Here is a 21053-nt window from a genome sequence, read left to right on the forward strand (position 1 = left end):
CTGCTGATGTCTTTCCTTCTTGGCATTGTGTTAACATGCACTTGAATTATGCAGACCAGCAAACTACCCAAATTTCTACTTTGATAGAGGAGCTCACACTTGTCGATAATCAATGAATCTAATATATATGAATGGATGCCAGATGGCTTCCCCTTTTTGAGCCTAGTTCTACACTTCGCACTGTTGCCATGTACTTGTTCTATGGGTGTTGGCTGATTGTTGAGGTCTTCTCTCTATTATTGTAGGGTCATTACCTTACAATATAAAGTGCCTTGAGTCAGCTATTGTGATTTGGAGCACAAAACCTGTGGCTATAGAAGTGGTTAGAACACCAGTATTCAATTATTTGGATGGATGAGTAAATACTTTTGGAAATACAGGGTATATAAATAAACTTAAATTAAAGTCAGGGGCAAGCAACCTGCTCCATGATCCTCGAGACTCTAGTTTATTTCTGCTTCTGTTTTATTGTTTGAGAAAGAAGTTTCAGAAAAAGTAGCAGAAATTTAAACCATTTAGGTTTCAGTAAGTTAAAAAAAAACTGCCTTTTAACATGGTTAATTTTATGTTTTAGTTCTATGTGGATGCTGGCAACTTAGATTGGGTAGACTGTGTGCAACTCTATATGCACATATACCATTTGACCAGGTCTCTCAGGTCTCTCTTTGCACAAGCATCCCCCTTTGCATTTGTGTCTGTTTACAAATTGAGCTCTGTGTGCTCTGGAATTTATAATGTCAACAAACCCTACCTTTTCCCTTTGTAACATGTACTGTGTTTCCACACTTATTTATTGTTGACTGTGGTCTTTAAAACATTATTTAGATCATACTGAATGACAAAGTCTGTTGTGATTTTTCTTGAGTTGTGTCTTCATTAGAATGTTCAATGTGTAAATTAGTGGGTTGTGTGTCTGATACCAACTAAAAAGACTGAAGTGCAACTGTGTTAAAACGATGCAGATAGTTGACCCTGGTTTCGGGGAGGGAAATATTGTGATAACGCTGCCCTTTGAAACTGCATTAAAGCCACATGACACTCTTTGATTGCTTTAGATTAGCAGGGCTACTCCTCTCACCTAGATTCCCAACAGGAAGGACTTTGAACACACACAAATCCAATCTGCTAATTCTCTGAGGAATTTAAACAACGTATTCAGAGGAGCCTGCAAAGAGAAGAGCCTGATTTACAGCTCAGGGAAGGGGGTGTTTCCTTTGTCATTCCCCCAAAACTTTCTCTGTGCTCAATGCAATTAGCGGTTGGTACACTGACGAGAGAACAATGAGGACAGCAGGAGTCTTTGTGTTTTTGCTGCTTAACGTGGTCATGGAAATAACTGGTGCTGTGGATAATACAAAGGGATCTAGTTCAGAAAAGTCCAGTCCCAAAAACAAGCTGAAGACAGAAGAGGCTGAACTTCCTCACACCAAGCCTGCAAGTTTTTCACAGTTTTTAGGCAAACTGCTCGTGGTGCCCATGGATGGGAGTCATTGGATAGGTCTTAAAGCCATTGCCCAGGAAATGGGTCGCCGTGGACACAGAGTTACGGTGGTGATGCCAGAGACCACCATACGAATGGGCCCGGGGAAACACTATGACACTTTGACCTATCCTGTACCTTATGACAAGGCTTACATCGACTCTGTGATGTCCACACACAAAGACATCATGAAAAGATCTGCACAGCCTTTCATGGAGAAGATCAAGAAACGGTTCAGACAGTTCCAGGCCATTTCTTATATTCCGCACATCACTGCAGAGAAGCTGCTCTTCAATGCCAGTCTCATATCACACTTGTCCCAGCAGGTGAGTACAAATACAGAAGATGAACACAACTTTGGTATCAGCTGCAAAACCAACATTGGAGCTCAAGCTTTGCAAATTGTACATGGAGGGTCTTTTGCTTATACTGTGTAAGAGTGTTGGGATGGAGGTTCTCTTCTACAAGTTGGCAGTCCAAATTCTCATCATGTTGTACATCTATTAATGTAACTGTAGTGGTTGACTGTGTATAGTTCCTAAAATTTTAATTGTATATTATTATTAATAGACCCATGGAAAAAAAAAACCAAACAAACCACGCCACGCAGCCCACCCTGACACTAAGGTTTTACACATCAGGACATTAAAAGCTATATAGGCTTTATCAGGTCTCAAAATCGGGCCACTACAACTTCACACACTTAAAGGGGGAGGGGCTATAAAAAAAAGCTTCTGCTAGACTGATGATGAACTCGGGGGCTGCACAAAGGTCCAATAAAGGATAAAAACTGAACTGTGAATCATGTAATGCTGTCCTACTTTCAAATGAGCATCATAGGTCCAGTTTAGCCACTTTATACCTTTCTACCTACAATCTGTAAAATCCTCCATGTGTGAACCATGTATGCAAGACAGTGTAGTGCTGACACACAGTGGAAGATTGACTCCTCTCTGCTTTTCCACCTTCTTCCTGTTTCACTTTATAGGACTTTGATGCCGTCTTGACAGATCCCATGCTTCCCACGGGCTCATTAGTAGCTCGGAAATTAGGTGAGCTCCTCTGCACTCAGGTTATCTGTTTGCTTGTACACCTGCACATTTTCTCACCTATCATTACTCAATCACTTCCAGGTCTCCCTACTGTCAATCTGCTGAGAGGAATACCGTGTCACTTGGACATGAAGTCTGCTGGCTGCCCATCTCCGCCCTCATACGTTCCTCGCTTTTTCACTGGATACACGGATAAAATGAGCTTCAAGGAGAGATTTATCAACACTTTGGTGAGCCAGGCGGAAGTTAACATATTCAGGCCTTAAAGCACAGCTTTTCCAGGAATGTTATTCACGAACAAAACACTGTTGGTTTGTGACCATATTGCTCAGGAAATATGTGCTTACCTTCAAATGATCTTTCCTAAATTACTCTTCATACTTTATACTCACCTCATTTGTGGTCATGAGAGTATTATTTATTGCTTACAACTAGTGTCGGTCAAGTTACTTGCAAATAATAATTAGTTACTAATTACTGATCACTTCTCCATGAAGGTAATCCCATTACTTTACTGATTTGTTATTTTCAAAAGTAACTAAAAGTACTACTTTAGTAGTACTTTTAGTTACTTTTAAAAACACGATACACAACAATACATTATAAAACAATAAGCCTATCAGCCCCGTTCGATTTTTTCTGAATATTTCATTTTATAAAATCGAATCAAATGAAAAAGTCTCTTTTAAAACTTGTTTTATTCATTTTAATTTTTTAACTTTATGCACATTGCACCAAGCAAAAATTAAATTATATGCAAGAGTGTTTGACTTGAAGAAATGTGTTTAACTTTTAAACCTATTTTCTGCATATTCCAGCATGTAAAGTTTTAGTAACGCGGTAACACAGCGTAAAAGTAAAAGTAATCTACTTGCTTTTTTTGCAATCGTACTGCTTTAATTTACTCGTTACTTGAAAAAAGTCATCGGATTACAGTAACGCGTTACCGTCAATCTCTGCTTACAATGAGGTTCATTTGGGACAAACTAGTATGTCAGTGTTATTACTATTACAGTACGTCTTAGTTTTTCTGTCTTCAGTTTTGGTGCTGTATTATTGTCCTGTAATGCCTCTGACCCACAGGTGGCATTGGTGGAGCCGCTGTTTTGCAAACTGCTGTATTGGCGCTTTGACCAAATAACCCGTGACTTCCTTGGAGAGAACGTGGGCGTGGCTGAAGTGCTTTCAGACTCTGATATCTGGCTGCTGAGGTAACACATGGAACGTCTGTGTATTGTTGACATTTGCTGCCTGCGTGAGTGTAAAAAACTAAAAAACTGTTGCTGTATTTAAACAGGAATGACTTCACGCTGGATTTCCCACGCCCACTCATGCCCAATATTGTACTGGTTGGTGGAATCAATTGCAATGTGAAACATCCTCTGCCCCCAGTAAGACTTTATGAGTTTTAGACTCTAAATACATTTATGAACATTCTGATTGACACCACTTACCGTAGGACTGTAAGACCAATCAGGTAAGAGTGATAAATGCAAAGTACTTAAGCAAGTTTGTGTTTTGTCAGGATCTAGATTCCTGGGTGTCTGGAGAGCACGGGTTTGTAGTGTTCACTCTGGGCTCCATGGTGTCAGATCTGCCAGAGGAAATCACCTCTGTCTTTCTGGAGGCCTTCAGACAGATTCCACAGAAGGTATATCAGCATACAGCTTATCTTGTGTTATAAATAAATACAGCTAATCTTAATCTACAATAAAACTATGACAGGTCATATGGAGATACACTGGAAAGGTTCCTGACAATGTCCCGGAAAATGTGAAGATGATGAAATGGGTCCCACAGAATGACCTGCTAGGTGTGTGTCTGCAGCAGCACATCCTGAAATGTGAAGCACGCTGATGTGTCACATATCAAAATATCTGATATTTCTGCATGTTTTGTGTCGTAGCTCACCCGGGAGCCCGTGCATTCATCACTCACGCTGGCTCACATGGTCTGTTTGAGGGACTGTGTCACGCCATTCCAATGCTGATGGTGCCCCTGAACGGGGACCAGCCGGACAACGCTGCGAGGATGGCCAGCAGAGGTGTAGGAATCGTGTTGAACATTTTAGACATTAATACAGAAACTCTTCTGAAGGGGCTGAAGGAGGTCATCAATGACAGCAGGTGAGGGAGTCAGCAGACGGCTCACAATGTGACGTTTGATCTACATGATCCTTGTCATTCAATCAAAATGTTCTCCTTTGGTCTACAAAACATTTTTTTCAAACAAGCAAGTCTTGCAGGTTTTCCCAACCATATAAACAGTACATTTGAACAATGACTGAAGCTAGCCCTCTGAGTACACAATGGGTCATCATTCTAGCTACATTTCCATGATGGTGACTCTTTGCTAGTCAAGCACACCTAGGGAGTTTCCTATATACACACAAAGTCTGACTTTGTAGAGAGGCTCTCATAATCTTTTTCCAGCCTGAGCATCAGATACTCTTTTACTGATGTCCTCAGAAATGTCCTTTATTTGTGCCTCAGTGTATTTCTGAGTGTTTTGAATATCAGGCTGCAGGCTTTTACTTTCCCCCTCACAGGTATGCAATGAGTGACTTTTTTGTTTGAGTTCATAAAAGGTCCTGATTTGTTCAACTGGGTTCACGTAACATTATCTAATTTTAATTAGGACTCGTGTTAAACTTGATGGTGGTCACATTAATTGCAGAAAATAAAAAACTCTAACAAACCTTCAAACACTGAACCACTGTACCATTTGTTCTCCAAGAGCTTTAAATATGATTAAATTCAGCTCATTGTCATTTTAAAAAAACCTGCCCATTTATCTGTGTTTTCAGGTATAAAGAGAACGTGAAGAAGCTGTCAGATCTTCATAATGATCGGCCGTCGGACCCGCTTGAGCTTTCAGTGTATTGGACAGAATTTGTGATGCGGCATAAAGGGGCGAAGCATCTCAAATCGGCTCTCCATGAACTCTACTGGTTCCAGTACTTCAGCCTGGATGTAATAGTGCTGCTAACTACTGTGGTGCTTGTCTTTGTAATGCTGACAGCAAAATGTATGAAGCTATGCTTCCGTAAACTAAGACGGAAGAGGAAGCAGGAATAAATACAGTTTCTTTTTACTGGGGTTGTTGTGATATATTTTGTAACTCTGAGCAACACAAACACAAAAACCCTGACATTTGCTATTTTCACTTCCTCGGACAAACAGCGATTAACTACCTTTAAGTAATTAATTAACATTATCACTGTATTACCTGCCAGGTTAAAATCACCGACCAATTAGTGGACCTCTGGACACTTGTAGTGCAATTAAGCAATCAGATAAGTTAAACTTTACTCAACTCATTCTTCTTGCTTCCTCCACTTCTGTACCATTGTATTGTTGAATTCCCTCACAGCCACTGTATTCCCATGTTGTTGCAGTATATTAATGAATAACCTCGTATTGTGGATGGATTATCTCAGTTGTTCTCCTGACTGAAGTTTGGTCCGTTTACAGCCTCACATTAACTTTTATGGAGTGAAAAAAAGTTAACATTCATCCTCCAGCTTCACTGTGTTTATGTTATGCTAACATAGCTGTGTCGCTAGCGATCACGTAGCACCATTATATACCAGCTAGTCCAACTTCAGTAACCCTACAAAAGTAACTGCTGTTTAGTTTCCTGTCTTCATTTATATTGGAAGTGATAGCAGAGCTGTACGTTTGAATTTTTTCAGAAATCTCACAGTCAGAACATGTTATATCCAGAGATGGGCAGTAACGTGTTACTGCTGTAATCTACTACTGTAGATTACTACTGTAATCTGATTACTTTTTTCAAGTAACGAGTAAAGTAATTAGATTACCGTTACTTTCCCGTAGTAACGCTGCGTTACTGCGTTAGTAAAACCGTGATTTTTTGCGAGAATGTCTCACGACAGTGACGTACGCGAGTGCGCCGTTAGTGACAACAGCTGTGTGCAGATCAACAATGGCTCATATCGATTGTGGGAGAGAGTATGAGCGTGCAGCACTTAAAGTGTGGAAGTACTGACCTTACTTTGAGTTTGACTCCATAAAAAGTGACAAAAACATTAGTGTCCGTTGTGCGTGGGAAGAAAACTTCTTTTTACAGCGAAAAAACCCCCTAAACTTCCGAGCAAGCACCAAGTGCGCAACGACGTAATGGGAAACTCACAGAGAAACTCGCGGATTCTTCCACTGACCGCGGCACACCTGGGTAAACCTCCGCCTACCGCAGTCCTGCTTTACAGGTGAAAATAGAGCAACGGGACCGCTGAGTCTTTGACTTTATTTATTTTCTGCTGTGTTTTACTTGCATCTATTTGAAAGAGTGAGTGTAAACACAAAAAATATTTAATTTTATGTGCTGGAATGTGCAGAAAATAGCTTTAAATGTTAAACTAATTTATTCAAGTCAGAATGTTGCATATAATTAAATTTTTGCTTGATGCATAAAGTTAAAAGATTAAAACTGATAAAACAAGTTAAAAAAAGAGATTTTTCCATTTGATTACATTTTGTATGATGGATTATGTAGAAAAAGTAGAATTGGGCTGAAAGATCTATCGCTTTATCACCTCTTCAGGTTGTAAATCGTGTTTTTAAAAAGTAACTAAGTAACTAAGTAATTAATTACTTTTGAAAATAAGTAATCAGTAAAGCAATGGGATTACTTTTTGGGGGAAGTAATCAGTAATTAGTTACTGATTACTTTTTTCAAGTAACTTGACCAACACTGGTTATATCATGTTTCCTGCTAACTTCTAACTCTGTTAAATTTAATAAATTCTGTTTTCATAGATGCCTGAATGTTAAACTTAATTGTTACACCTGGTAAAGCAGCAACACTGATCATTGTATTAAAATGAAAGAATTTGGACAGTTTTTAACTCTCAGTGACGCTGCAGTGTTCGTTTGAGATTACTATGAGTCGTGAGGCTCCTGACTACGGTAGCTGTAATGCTCCAACAATCCATCAAGCGATGTAGCTTACCAAAGTCATACTAAAACATTTTTTGACGGATTTTTGAGCGCTTGTACCACATAAAATCGCTTTGAGGTCTGTAAGCACGACCAGAATTCATAAATAAGGTGCACTGTCGATTTTTGACTAAATTAAAGGATTTTAAGTGCGCCGTATAGTCTGCCAAATACGGTACATACAATTATGTGCAGATTCTTAATAATCAGTCACACACTACAAATACAGACTTTCTAACCAGGCCACCATGCTGTCCTCGATAGTGTTTGTGGCTCAGAGTCCACGGTGCCTTTTGGCGTGGGGATTTTGTGGGGATCTCTCGCGCGTCCCATGAGTGAATCAGAGTTTGCTTTTTGGGTCGACCAGTTCATTCAGAGCATGCAGGTTCTCCCCCTCTTGAGGCTCAGGTCATGCACTGTGGTCTGGAGACAAACACTTGAATTTAGCCCCCCATATTAAATCTAATATATACTGGGAAACTACAGTACAGTTGTGTTAGAAAGCTGTACATACTCTGTATCACCCACATGGACTTTGTTACGACTGCTGTCATAATGTTGTCTCATATGCAAATCTGAGTGTGCAGGTCCCTTTCTGTCATTGGTGGATCCAGGCAATTGTCTCTGTGGATTGGCTAACTACCTGGAGACCAGTAGTGTTTTTTTGATATGTGCGACCCGCCCAGGGTGGCATCTTGGTGGGGGCAGCATCATGGCTTCGGACCCCCCCCCCCCAAAAAAAGTCGCTCGCACACATGCTGCCCCGACATCATGCCAGCGCATTTTGGGGATTACATGGGCACCAATCGGTTTTCTATTGCCCATTTGCTCCCCGCAGAACTATGAGAACTCACTCACCCAGCTCCAGCAGCTCCGCAGAGATAGCTTTACCGATCCCGGTGCCTCCACCCATCACTATTGCAACTTTATGGTTGAACAAGCCCGGTCGGAATACACTGGAAGCCGCCATGCTTGTTTCTAGGCCCCGCTGAGGAAAGCCGAGGGAGCGTAGCACCAACTGCGCTCTCTTCTTCAACTTCAACCTATGTGAAAAAAACATTTCTACACAGCAAAATCTCCAGTGTTAAAATAACTCAAAATGTTAGAAATATTCCTGCTCAGTGTTAGTCTTTGTTAATCTTCAAAACTGACTAGGTTACTTTTAAACATATAACACTGTCAAAAGTGTTAATTTAACACTCAACAGTGTTGTATTTAACACTCAGAGGTGTGGACCCATATAGACACTCTCCAGTGTTAAATTTTGCTGTGTAGTGATTCCTGGTGATAAATGGTCAGAGGGCAAACAGCTGTTTCCTTCAAATATTTATGATCTGTTGAATCATTAGTATTTGATCAGCATTGTTTTTTTTGTTTGTTTGTTTTGGGGTTGTTGTTTTTTACATTTTATTACAACAACCTGTCAGGGTTATTATATAATGCATGTCATTTCTGTGTGTGTGTTTGTGTTTTGTTTTCAGTCACCTTTTGTGTTTACCGCTCCAAAGTAGTTATTAATAATTTTTTTGCTCTTTTCCTGAGCCTGGATCTGCCAGAGGTTTCTTCCCGTTAAAAGTGAGTTTTTTCTTCCACCACGTGCCACGTGCTTGTTCAGAGGGGGTTGTCCGATTGTTGGGAATTTCTCTGTTATTCTAGTCTTTATTTAACCATTTAAAGTGTAAACTGCTTTTGTGATTTGGTGCCACATACAGTCACATACAGCCGATTTTCTATTACATTTCAGGTCAGAAGACAGTGATGACCATTCCACAACATTGTATTTCTCCCTCTGCATGATGCCTTTGTAGATTTCCAACTGTGTTTTGGGTCACTGTCTTGTTGGAATGTCCAACACCACAAACTTCAACTCTGTGAGTGATGCTTGAACATTATCCTGAAGAATTTGTTGATACTGGGTTGACTTCATCTGACCCTGGACTTCAACAAGGGCCCCAGTCCTTGAACTAGCTCCAAAGAATGATGGAGCCTCCATTTGACAGTGGGTATCAGGTGTTTTTCTTGGAATGCAGTGTTTCCTTCCACTACGCAAAGTGCTTTTTGTTATGACCGAAACACTCAATTATTATTTCATCAGTCCAAAGCTCTTTCTTCCTAAATGAATCTGGCTTATCTAAATGAGCTTTTGCATACAAGCCTCCCCCTGAACAATCTTTGTTTTCAGATCTTTTGAGAGTTGCTTTGACGATCCCATGCTGTCACTCTTCAGAGGAGAGTCAAAGACAAGCACAACTTGTCATGTGCCACCTTAAATACCTTTTCTTATGATTGGACACATCTCTCTATAGAGTCCAAGGTTTAACAACTAATTTTGGTGTGTACCCAATTTTTTGCACAGCAGGTTTTTACATTAAATTTCATACAAGTAAATACTGCTTCACTAAAAATAAAAATCCTTGTTCATAAAACCAGGAAAACCATATTTCCAGATATTCCTAGGAGATAAAAGACATACCATTTTTGTTTAAAATAGAGTGAACTATTATGATGCTGAGAGGGGTTCCCAAGCTAATATTACTTTTTCTTGACATGTGTCTTGATTAGAATGTTCAGTGTGTAAATGTGTGGGTTGTCTGATACCAACTACAAAGACTTTAGTGCAACTGTGTTAAAAAGATGCAGATAGTTGATCCTCAGTGTGGTTAGAGGAAGGTTTGGAAATACAGTACTGTTGAAAAATATTGTAACAACGCTGCTCTTTGAAACTGCATTAAAGCTGCAGCACATTCTCTGTAACGTTTGCTTTAGCAGGGTTATTACACTCATGCTCCTCTCACCTAGATTCCCAAAAGAGACAGGAAGGACTTTGAACACATGCGAATCAAATCTGCTAATTCACCAAGGTATTAAAACAACTTATTCAGAGGAGCCTGCAGGTAGAGCAGCTTGGTTCACAGCTGTAGAACTTAAAGCTCAGAGAAGGGGGTGTTTCCTTTGCCATTCCCCCCAAACTTTCTCTGTGCTCATTTCAGTCAGCCGTTGGTACACTGACTAAGAACTATGAGAACAGCAGGAGTCTTTGTGCTTTTGTTGCTTAACATGGCCATGGAAATAAGCGGTGCTGCAGATAGAGAAAAGTCCAGTCCTGACAACAAACTGAAGACAGAAGAGGCTGAACTTCCTCACACCAAGCCTGCAAGTTTTTCAAATGTTTTAGGCAAACTGCTCGTGGTGCCCATGGATGGGAGTCATTGGATAGGTCTTAAAGCCATTGCCCAGGAAATGGGTCGCCGTGGACACAGTTACGGTGGTGATGCCAGAGACCACCATACGAATGGGTCCAGGGAAACATTATGAGACTTTGACCTATCCTGTACCTCATGACAAAGCTTACATCGACTCTGTGATGTCCACACACAAAGACATCATGAAAAAATCCTCACAGCCTTTCATGGAGAAGATCAAGAAACGGTTCACACAGTTCCAGGCCATTTCTGATTTTCTGCACATCACTGCAGAGAAGTTGCTCTTCAATGCCAGTCTCATATCACACTTGTCCCAGCAGGTGAGTACAAATACAGGAGAGTGTTGTGTTTGTATATAACACTGGAAACGATGACTTGTTTTTAGGCACACTTTAATGTTACTGAAAAACGCTCACATCGCACTCTTCCACTTCTTCTCACTCCTCCTCACTTACCTGTTTCACAACAGCGCCACATGGCCTGAACGAGTAACAGCACCCATAGAAGCACATAACATTCAGATTCAGTCTACATAAGTCTGTAATTACAACATCTCCCCTTTTACCCGAAAAGCAGTTCTCAGCTAAAGTAAAGTGCAGGTATTAATCAAACATTAAACAACATGTTTACTTTTAAGGGTGTCTAAACAACACTTCAGTCTTCAGTTTTATATTTCTGACAACTTAAGGAAAAAATAAAGCATGGTGTCTGAGATGAACCACGCAGATCAAACAGGCCAAGCATCTGCTTTTAGCTTAGCTTATCCAACTAGTCTGGAGCCATATTTCAGTAGCTAAATGTGATTTACCTTTGTTTGTGTGTGTGTGTTTGTTTTTTTGTTTTTTTTGAAAACACCAAACACTGTGGCCAGTGGCAGTCCCAGCCTGTTTGGCGCCCCCGGGCAAACACTCCCTCTGGTTTTTGATACAGGCGACACGTGCGGTTGCCCCGGGCGGCATCGTGGTGGGGGGCGGCATCACGGGCATCGGCAAAAAAAATAAAAATAAAAAATTGCTCGTACTCATGCTGCCCCGACATCAGCCAGCGCATATTGTGAATGGCATAGGCACCGATCGGTTTTCTATCGCCCATTTGCTGGGAGTAAGGGCGCCCTCGTTTGCGAGGTGCGCCTGCTGCTTGCGGCACAGGGAGGAGAGGGCGGGGCGGTGGAGGATTCTCTGGCTGGAGCGGCATCTAATAACCAACTCGCAAAATAAAACAAAATAAAAACAAACCAACAAACATGAAAACACCAGACATCATGATACAGGCTTATAATTTGCACCGATGTTTTTTCGAAATTCTATACGCGAAAAATGCGCGCAAGAGCCCTCGGTGCGCCTGCTCGCTGCTGAAGTCAAAGTAAACTTTATTGTCATCTCTGCTATATTCAGTCCAGTATATAGAGAGACGAGACGATGAGGCTCAAGTTACAGCAGTGCAAGTAAACAAACAATAAATATAAGAAGAGTAAGAAAATAAATATACACTTTAGGACTCGGGGTAAAGGGATCAATAACAATTTAAAATTTACAGTTTGATGATTTAAAGTCTCACACACAACCCGTCGAAAGGGGAGGGGGGCCGGCTGCTTCCAAATAGAGCACATTTCATTCATAATGTTGTAAATCCAAGCCCATTATGTATTCATGATTTGAATCCTGGGTTGTGTGAAATCCCAGAAATAAACCCTAGAAAAGTGAATCTGTGAACTAAGGTGTAGGTGTGTTAGGTTATGTTGTGGTGATCCTCGAGTTGGGGGATTTGTGTTCATACTGCAGTGCAAAATGAAAACAAATGTAAGATGGACAAGAAAAGGTCAAAGCCATCAGGTGCTCAGTTTAGAAAAAAAAGAAAAGAAGAGGAGGAGAAACGAGCAAAAGATGCAGGTAAGCAGATGTGTGATTGGATAATGGCAGGTCATCCTGAAACAATCAGAATCAGAATACTTTATTAATCCCTAAGGAAATAATGTGGATTACAGTTGCTCCAAAAAGAAATGGTAAAAATAGTAACAGTAACAGACTAAACTCCAAACAATACATCATGTTGTAGATTTTAATATTAATTAGTCATTGTCAATTGCTGATTTGTCCTGTTCTCATTGTATGATGAATTATGATGGCTGTTTGGTAGCCGTTTGCATACTATGCATACTCTCTCTCTCTTCATATGTGTGTGCGTGTTTCTCTGACGAAATTCAGTATGGTTCCGACAACAGTTTTATGTTAATGTATAATCCTTAATATGTTTTATGTGTGTGTGTGTGTGTGTGGGGGGGGGGGGGGCGCCGGAGAGGGGGCACCAGAGGGAGTGTTCTCCCCGGGCGCCAAACAGGCTAGGATCGCCACTGCTCTAACTGAAGCACCAACAGTGACTTTTATAAGGTTTAGCACTTCTCTTTTTGTTTGTGCACAACACACTTTTGTCCTGCATCTGTACCACCTTAGCTCTGATGGAGTTATACCGTCCATTTGTCGACAGAGGTAAAATGTCTAATTTAGTCCACATTGGCCTCCCTCTGACGAGCTGGAAAGGGGACCCACCAGTTGTAGCATGGGAGGTAGCCCAATAGCTGTAATGTAGTTCCGCAACTACAGTTTTTCAGGGTCGCTGAGTAGCTTGTGCTGTCTGAATAGAGTCTTTCAGTACCCTGTTGAGGATGGTACACACTTGTCTTCATGTGATTAATGCAACGTTCAGTCAGAAAATAAGTAAAGGCAGTGGATGTGAACTGTGGACCATTAATGGTGGTAATGGTGCAGGGGTTTCCTTCACAGGCAAAAACAGAAGTAAGGAATGCAAGCAGTTGCAGTTGTGGCATTTGGGGTGAATGCAACTTCAGGCCACTTACTAAAATAGTCAGTAACAAACCTGCAGTCATAGGTCCCATGTTCAAATGGACCAACAATGTCGACCACAACAAGTTTAAATGGACCTTCTGGAAACTTGATGAGTTGCAAGGAGCAGGTGAAACAGTAGCTGTTTTATAACAAGCCTGGCAGGACGTGCAGAATTGTGTGGACAGTTTCATCTATGTGTGGCCAACAGCGCAGTTCTCTAAGGCGTCGTTTAGTGCGAACTATGCTTTCATGTTCTTCTAGGCTCTTGACTTCGTGACTCTGCTGCCAGTTCATTTCGCAAGAGGAAGTAAGGTTTGACTTCATCTAGAAGGGACTTTTTCACTTTCGAAAGAATGGTCAGTCTCAGTTTTGTTAGTTTGGGGCAATCCTCACATTCTGCTTTAAAATCAAAAAGTGGAAGTGATGTTAAGAGAGGAGAGATTTCAGCTAGCTCTGTGATGAAATCCTGTTCAGCACCTTCAGCTATGTCAGTGGTGTGCAAGGGAACACATGACAGGCTGTTTGCCATGATATTCTGGCTTCCAGGACGATACTCCATGTTGTACTGGAAAAACATCAGTCTAGTTGACCAATGTGCAATCCTCCTGCCAGCTCTGTTCATCTCTTTAGTACTTAGCAGAGTGGTGAGAGCTTGATGATCTGTTCTTAGGGTAAATCGGTGTCCCCATATCTACGTCTTTCATCTTTTAACTGCCCATACTCAGGCGAGGGCCTCTTGTTCTATTGTTGAATATTTCCTCTCAGCTGGAGACAGGGTGCGGGAACCAAAAGCAATGATGCGCTCCATCACGTTGGCAGCTTTGGGTTGTAGATTGCAAGTGCTGGGCTTTTCAGGAGCATTTCTTTCAGCTTATTTAAGCTTTGATTTGCTGCATCGGTCCATTTTAGTTTAGCTATGTTATTTGTTCAAAGTAGCTGTTGCAGTGGCTCTACTACTGTTGCATAGTTTGGTAGAAATTTGCTGAACCATGAAGTTAAGCCTGCACCTTTGGTGCAGAAGCTTCAGAGATGCCAGTCAGCTGGTCTGGGTGAGGGCACAAGCCCTCCTTTGAAATGACATGTCCCAGGAACAGAATATGTTTCTGCCCGAATGAACTTTTACTGGAATTGATCTGCAGACCAACATTGGTTAGACGCTGGAGAACAGCCTGTAGATGTTCATCGTGTTGTTCCTTGGAATGCCCGTACACTATAATGTCATCCAAGTAGTTCTGCACTCCTGGTAGATGTTTCAGAGCTGTGTGCATCATCTTCTCGAAGGCAGAAGGTGCTGAAGCAAGTCACTGCGACTGTCAGGGTGAAGATGCAGTTGATGATAAGCTCAGGTTAAACATTCTGGCTATAGTGTGTAGCACCAGCCAGTTTTGTGGACAAATCCTCCATAAGAGGAAGTGAATGACTGCCCATTATTTCACTTTTATTAGGGTTCTCGCAGATCCATACCAGGTCCTCTTTTTTTTGTATGTAAATTTCCCATCTATATTGTTGATCTTAAGTGCTTTAATCAGGTCAAGCTCCAACAAAGGGGTGGCCTTCCAAAATCTGATTCACATCCAACTCCCTGCATTGATGACATAGTTGAGCACCTTGGGAAGGCAAGATATCTAACAATAATAGACCTCTGCAAGGGTTATTGGCAGGTACCATTGACTGGGCACTCAAAAGAGCTGATTGCTTTCTGGACCCCGCAGGACTTGTTCCAGTTTACAGTCGTGCCTTTTGGACTGCATGGTGCCCCAGCAACGTTCCATACACTGATGGATCAGGTACTGTCTGACATATCTGATTTTGCTGCAGTTTACCTTGATGAAATAGTCATGCTATTCCTTTAAGTATTATCTTCTTGGATGGGAGTTCATATTGGAAACGGACCACAAGACTCGTCAATGGATAGAGAAGATGAAGGACACAACTGGAAGGATCACTAAGACGGAGGAGGAAGCAGGAATAAGTACAGTTTGTGTGTGTGTGTGTTTTTTACTGGGGTTACTGTAATATATGTTGTAATTGTAAACAACACAAAAATGCTATTTTCACTTCCTCGAACAAAGTTAACAGCGATTAACTACCTTTAAATAATTACCACATATTATCCCCCAATTAGTGGATAATATGTAAATTAAACCTCAACTTCACACATATGAGGAGGCAAGCAATACGTTAGCAAGAGGCGTTTTTCTGTTTGCATTTGTTCTAAAAGTTATTTTCAAACGCCCCTTCCCTGGTGAAAATATTGCTTTTTTGTCGCCTGCTGTAAGAGTGAAACTAAAATGCACACAGGCCAAAACTACGAGAACAGTTTGTAATCATCTACAGGCTGTCGAGAGCTTACTCCCATTTATAATAGTGGTGATCACATTCTTTGGTTTCTCAAGTACATTTAACACAATTCCCCAAGAACAGATGCAGGAAACCTTTGATACCACATGCTGTAACCCTCTATGATACAAAATATCTGCCAGTCCAAGAATCACATCAGTAACTAAACAGTAATTAGTTACTGATTACTTTTTTCAAGTAACTTTACCAACACTGGTTAGTACTAATGTAATTTCATATTTCTGTCAATTGCTGTAACAAAAGAAGTGCTAAATATGATATAAAGTATTTCCCATCTGTTTAATGTAATCAGGGATCTTTTAGAGTCTTTTATGAGATAATGAGTTCAAAACAGACACGGAGAGGTTAAATAAATAAAAACACCCACAAATGATATTATTCTGTTTTACAGTTTTAATAAATTTTGCTCATAGACTTGCTGACAAGAGCATTGGAAAGAAAAACAATATGTACATTTCAGCAGCTGGAATGTTACAAATCTTTACCTCTGGACACTTGTAGTGCTATTAATTACATAAAGTAATGTGCAGACTCTTAATAATCAGTCACACACTACAAATACAGTGCTTGATAATGCTTGTGGCTCAGAGTCCACGATGCCTTTTGGTGTGGGGATTTTGTGCTCTCGCGCGTCCCATGAGTGAATCAGAGTTTCCTTTTTGGGTCGACCAGTTCATTCAGAGCATCCAGGTTCTCCCCCTCTGGAGCTTCAGGCCATGCACTGTGGTCTGGAGACAAACACAAGAATTTAGCTCCTCATACTAAATCTAATATATACTGGGAAGACTACAGTGCAGTTGTGTTAGAGAGCTATACGTACTCGGTATCTCCCACATGGATGTATACAAACTTTGTCCCGCATCGACCTTCAACGTGGCTCCAGAAATGTAGGAAGCAGCAGAAGAGAGCAGGAAACACACTGCAGATGAGACCTGGGCAAAGACGGCAATTCAAAAATTGTTCAGTACAGTTGTGCTTTAACCTTTCTCCTTCTATTGTATGGCTTCACAACTTCTTTATATCCTAATGCTGTTTATGGAGCACTGTGAGACCTTTGGGGTCTGGGTTCTTTTTTCGTTTTTCAGAATTAGAATTACTCCGACTTATATGTTAAAGTCATTCTGTCTGTAACACATTTTAAGGAGACTTTTTTCTCTAACAAACCTCTTCGGGCACTCCCAGCCTCTTCGAAGGAGTGAATGGAACGGACATCTTGAAAAGATCTGGTCTATTACCTTTATAGTTCTCCATCGCTGTTTTGGAAAAGATTTTACCCTGCAGCCAAACAGAGAGATGAAAATCATGCACATCTTGAAAAACTGAAACAAAACTGATTATATGCTGAGCTGTACGCACAGGTGCAACAGCGTTGATTCGGACCCCCGAGGCTGCCCACTCGATGGCGAGACTCTTAGTTAAGTTATCCACCGCTGCCCTCGCTGCTCCCGTGTGGCTGTTGGGGAGGAGGAGACACACCACGCAGCAGGCAAATTAATTTTTTTTTTTTTAAACTGTGTGACTTTGCAGATTTGTGTGTGAATAATGAGGGAAACTGTTCTTACGCCGCGTCTGGGAAGCCGTTCCACATATTGGCGATGATGCTGACGATGGCGCCTCCGTGCTCCTTCATCCATGCTGTGTAGACTGGAGGGGAGAACAACAACGGTCACGCTGAGAGACCAAACCACAAACACCAAAGCCTGCGTGTTATCTGTGCCCGGCTCACCCTCCTTGCAGCAGTGGAAGGTTCCTGTCAGGTTGGTGTCTACCACAGCCTTCCAGCCCTTAGAGGACATGTCTTCTGCAGGGCTTCTGAACTGACCTCCTCCGTTGTTCACCAGAAAGTCTATACGGTCATATCGCTTCAGCACTGATGACACAAGAGCCTTCACCTTCAAATGACAGAAAGACAAAAAGAAAATCAGCCACTTATGCACTGAAACGAGCAGCAGATGCAGAGCTGCTCACCTCCTCCTCGCTGCGGATGTTACAGGGCACAGCAGTGACACTTGCAGGACTGGAGGGAGGGATTTTCTGTCTCATCTCCCGAGCTGCTGCCTCCAGCCTGTCTGCCTTTCTGCTGGAGATCACCACACTGCAGCCTGAAGACCAACAAGTGAGCCACGAAAAACAATTACAGCACTTTCCGAAATAAAGCTTCGAGTCAATTTACTGTGAAACAACACTGAAAGCCACCAGATGTTTGGTGTTTCCAGCTGTTAGCGAACACTCACAGCCACACTTTCACAGTGTCCCTGCGCGCACTTGACCGAGGGACTGGTGCGACTCTTACAGACTTGTTTGTATCTGTGTCGAAGTTCACTTGCTGTCACTCAGCTGCTCCTCACTTCAGACTCTTTGCGCTACAACAACTATTAGAACTCACTCACCCAGCTCCAGCAGCTCCGCAGAGATAGCTTTACCGATCCCGGTGCCTCCACCCGTCACTATTGCAACTTTATGGTTGAACAAGCCCGGTCGGAAAACACTGGAAGCCCCCATCCTTGTTGCGTGGTACCGCTGAGGAAGGCCGAGGGAGTCAGAATTTGTGATGCGGCATAAAGGAGCAAAGCAACTCAAATCGGCTCTCCGTGAACTCTACTGGTTCCAGTACTTCAGCCTGGATGTAATAGCACTGTTGACTACTGTGGTCCATGTTTTAGTAATGCTGACCGCAAAGTGTATGAAGCTGTGCTTCCGTAAAGTGAGACGAAAGTGGAAGCGTGAATAGGGAAAGTTTTTTTACTGGAATTACTGTGATGTTGTAATTGTAACAAACACAAAAATGCTGACATTGACGATTTTCACTTCCTCGGACAAAGTTAACAGCGATTAACTACCTTTAAATAGTTAATTAACATTATCACTGCATTACCTGCCTGGTTAAAATCACCGAGCAATTAGTGGATAATATGTCAATCAAACCTCAACTTCACACATACAAGGAGGCAAACATTACGTCAGCAAGAGGCGTTTTTCTGTTTGCATTTGCTCTAACATTTATTTTCAAACGCCCCTTCCCTGTCGCCTGCTGTAAGAGCGAAACTAAAACGCACACAGGTCAAAACTGCGAGAACAGTTTGTAATCATCTACATGCTGTTGAGAGCTTACTCCCATTTATAATAATGGGGATCACATTCTTTGGTTTCTCACGTGCAATTTACACAATTCACCAAGAACAGATGCAGGAAACCTTTGATACCACATGCTGTAACCTTCTATAATACAACATATCTGCCAGGCAGAGAATCCCTTTCCACATATTATCATTATTAGTACTAATGTCATTTCATATTCCTGTCAACTGCTGTAACAAAAGAAGTGCTAAATATGATATTAAGTATTTCCCATCTGTTTAATATATAGTTAGACATCTTTTAAAGACTCTTTTATGAGGTAATGAGTTCAAAACAGACGCGAAGAGGTTAAATAAAACAAATAAAAAATACAAGTGATATTGTTCTGTTTTACAGTTTTATTAAATTTTGTTCAAAGACTTACTGACAAGAGCATTGGAAAGAAAAACGATATGTACATTTCAGCAGCTGGAATGTTACAAATCTTTACCTCTGGACACTTGTAGTGGTATTAATTACATACAATTATGTGCAGATTCTCAATAATCAGTCACACACTACAAATACAGACTTTCTAACCAGGCCAGCACGGTGTGCTTAACAGTGTTTGTGGCTCAGAGTCCACAATGCTTTTTGGCGTGGGGATTTTGTGCTCTCGCCCGTCCCATGAGTGAATCAGAGTTTGCTTTTTGGGTCGACCAGTTCATTCAGAGCATCCAGGTTCTCCCCCTCTGGAGCTTCAGGCCATGCACTGTGGTCTGGAGACAAACACGAGAATTTAGCTCCTCGTACTAAATCTACTGTGAAGACTACAGTGCAGTTGTGTTAGAGAGCTATGTCTGTGAAGGTTCTCAGTCATCCAGGTCATCGTAGTCAAAGGAGCTTGCAAAGAAAAGCGTCTGGACTTCTTTAAGTTACTTGAAGACGTTTCACCTCTCATCCGAGAAGCTTCTTCAGTTCTAAGGTCAAATGGTGGAGAGTCCCAGATATAAACCTAGTGGGAGTAACCCCCCACAGAGGGACAAAAGGACCCCCTGATGATCCTCTAATCGCCCGAGCCAAGGTGTGAAACTGGGTGTGGGTCCCAATCAGCCAGAATTTCGGGTGTGTTCATTGTCAACATTGTCATCCCCTATGTAGCCGGTGTATCAGAAAAACTCAGGAGAGTTTTCTCCAAGCATGACATCCCGGTGCATTTCAGACCCAGCAACACGCTCAGACAAAAACTGGTTCACCCGAAAGACAAAACTCCAAAACACAAACTTAACAATGTGGTGTATGCTGTACAGTGCAGCGAGGAATACCCAGACCTCTACATTGGAGAGACCAAACAGCCACTTCACAAGCGCATGGCACAACATAGAAGAGCCACCTCCACAGGACAAGACTCAGCAGTCCATCTGCATCTTAAGGATAAAGGACACTCTTTCGAGGATGCCAGTGTTCACATAGAGGACAGAGAGGACAGATGGTTTGAAAGAGGAGTGAAAGAAGCCATCTATGTCCACTGTGAGCGACCATCTTTGAACAGAGGCGGGGGTTTATGACACCAACTCTCTGCCATCTATAATCCAGTTTTGAGATCCCTTCCCAGACGCCTTAACGCCCACTCACATCCTGGGCCTCAGGAATTTGCATGATAAGGTGGGGCCAGGTTTCACAATGAACACACCCGAAACTCTGGCTGATTGGGACCCACGCCCAGTTTCACACCTTGGCTCAGGCGATTAGAGGATCATCAGGGGGTCCTGTGTGGCTGTCGGGGAGGAGGAGACACACCATGCAGCAGGCAAATTAATTTATTTTTTTTTAAACTGTGTGACTTTGCAGATTTGTGTGTATATAATGAGGGAAACTGTTCTTACGCCGCGTCTGGGAAGCCGTTCCACCTGTTGGCGATGATGCTGACGATGGCGCCTCCGTGCTCCTTCATCCATGCTTTGTAGACTGGAGGGGAGAACAATGACAGTCACGCTGAGAGACCAAACCACAAACACCAAAGCCTGTGTTGTTTCTGGGCCCCGCTGAGGAAAACCGAGGGAGCGTAGCACCAACAGCGCCCTCTTCTGGATCTC

At 41.9% G+C, this 21053-nt stretch overlaps 2 protein-coding genes and 1 long non-coding RNA gene across 4 annotated transcripts; 1 reads left to right on the forward strand and 2 right to left on the reverse strand.

The window, feature by feature from the left end:
* Nucleotides 1–1150: 1150 nt before the first annotated feature.
* Nucleotides 1151–5625, forward strand: LOC113010457 (UDP-glucuronosyltransferase-like). The gene is made up of 9 exons (XM_026149508.2): nt 1151–1806; nt 2469–2532; nt 2614–2762; nt 3616–3743; nt 3830–3923; nt 4058–4183; nt 4258–4345; nt 4439–4658; nt 5339–5625. The coding sequence occupies exons 1-9, from the start codon at nt 1282–1284 to the stop codon at nt 5607–5609; spliced, it is 1665 nt and encodes a 554-aa protein (XP_026005293.2). The 5' UTR covers nt 1151–1281; the 3' UTR covers nt 5610–5625.
* A 10653-nt stretch (nt 5626–16278) lies between these two features.
* On the reverse strand, nt 16279–18601 carry LOC113010497 (peroxisomal trans-2-enoyl-CoA reductase-like). 2 transcript variants are annotated; one of them, XM_026149578.2, is made up of 8 exons: nt 18291–18601; nt 17869–18002; nt 17627–17792; nt 17463–17544; nt 17257–17353; nt 17065–17175; nt 16721–16832; nt 16279–16628 (listed from the first exon to the last, which is right to left on the reverse strand). In XM_026149578.2, the coding sequence occupies exons 1-8, from the start codon at nt 18400–18402 to the stop codon at nt 16546–16548; spliced, it is 897 nt and encodes a 298-aa protein (XP_026005363.1). In that variant the 5' UTR covers nt 18403–18601; the 3' UTR covers nt 16279–16545. The 2 variants fall into 2 exon arrangements, with proteins under 2 accessions (XP_026005363.1, XP_026005364.1); XM_026149579.2 differs by lacking the exon at nt 18291–18601 and adding an exon at nt 18135–18273.
* Nucleotides 18602–19350: 749 nt separating this feature from the next.
* On the reverse strand, nt 19351–20984 carry LOC145421806 (uncharacterized). The gene is made up of 2 exons (XR_013903176.1): nt 20844–20984; nt 19351–19736 (listed from the first exon to the last, which is right to left on the reverse strand). It is a non-coding gene; the product is annotated as an uncharacterized LOC145421806 (long non-coding RNA).
* Between the last annotated feature and the right edge of the window lie 69 nt (nt 20985–21053).

Source organism: Astatotilapia calliptera, chromosome 18 (assembly GCF_964374335.1).
Source record: "Astatotilapia calliptera chromosome 18, fAstCal68.1, whole genome shotgun sequence".
NCBI lineage: Eukaryota > Metazoa > Chordata > Actinopteri > Cichliformes > Cichlidae > Astatotilapia > Astatotilapia calliptera.

Coding starts and splice junctions, on each gene's coding strand:
- LOC113010457 (XM_026149508.2), top strand. CDS start 1,282: ATGAGGACAGCAGGAGTCTTTGTGTTTTTGCTGCTTAACGTGGTCATG. Junction 1,807..2,468: donor TATCACACTTGTCCCAGCAG/GTGAGTACAAAT, acceptor TTCACTTTATAG/GACTTTGATGCCGTCTTGAC. Junction 2,533..2,613: donor ATTAGTAGCTCGGAAATTAG/GTGAGCTCCTCT, acceptor AATCACTTCCAG/GTCTCCCTACTGTCAATCTG.
- LOC113010497 (XM_026149578.2), bottom strand. CDS start 18,402: ATGGGGGCTTCCAGTGTTTTCCGACCGGGCTTGTTCAACCATAAAGTT. Junction 17,545..17,626: donor CTTCCACTGCTGCAAGGAGG/GTGAGCCGGGCA, acceptor TCTCCCCTCCAG/TCTACACAGCATGGATGAAG. Junction 16,629..16,720: donor ATCCATGTGGGAGATACCGA/GTACGTATAGCT, acceptor GTTTGTCTCCAG/ACCACAGTGCATGGCCTGAA.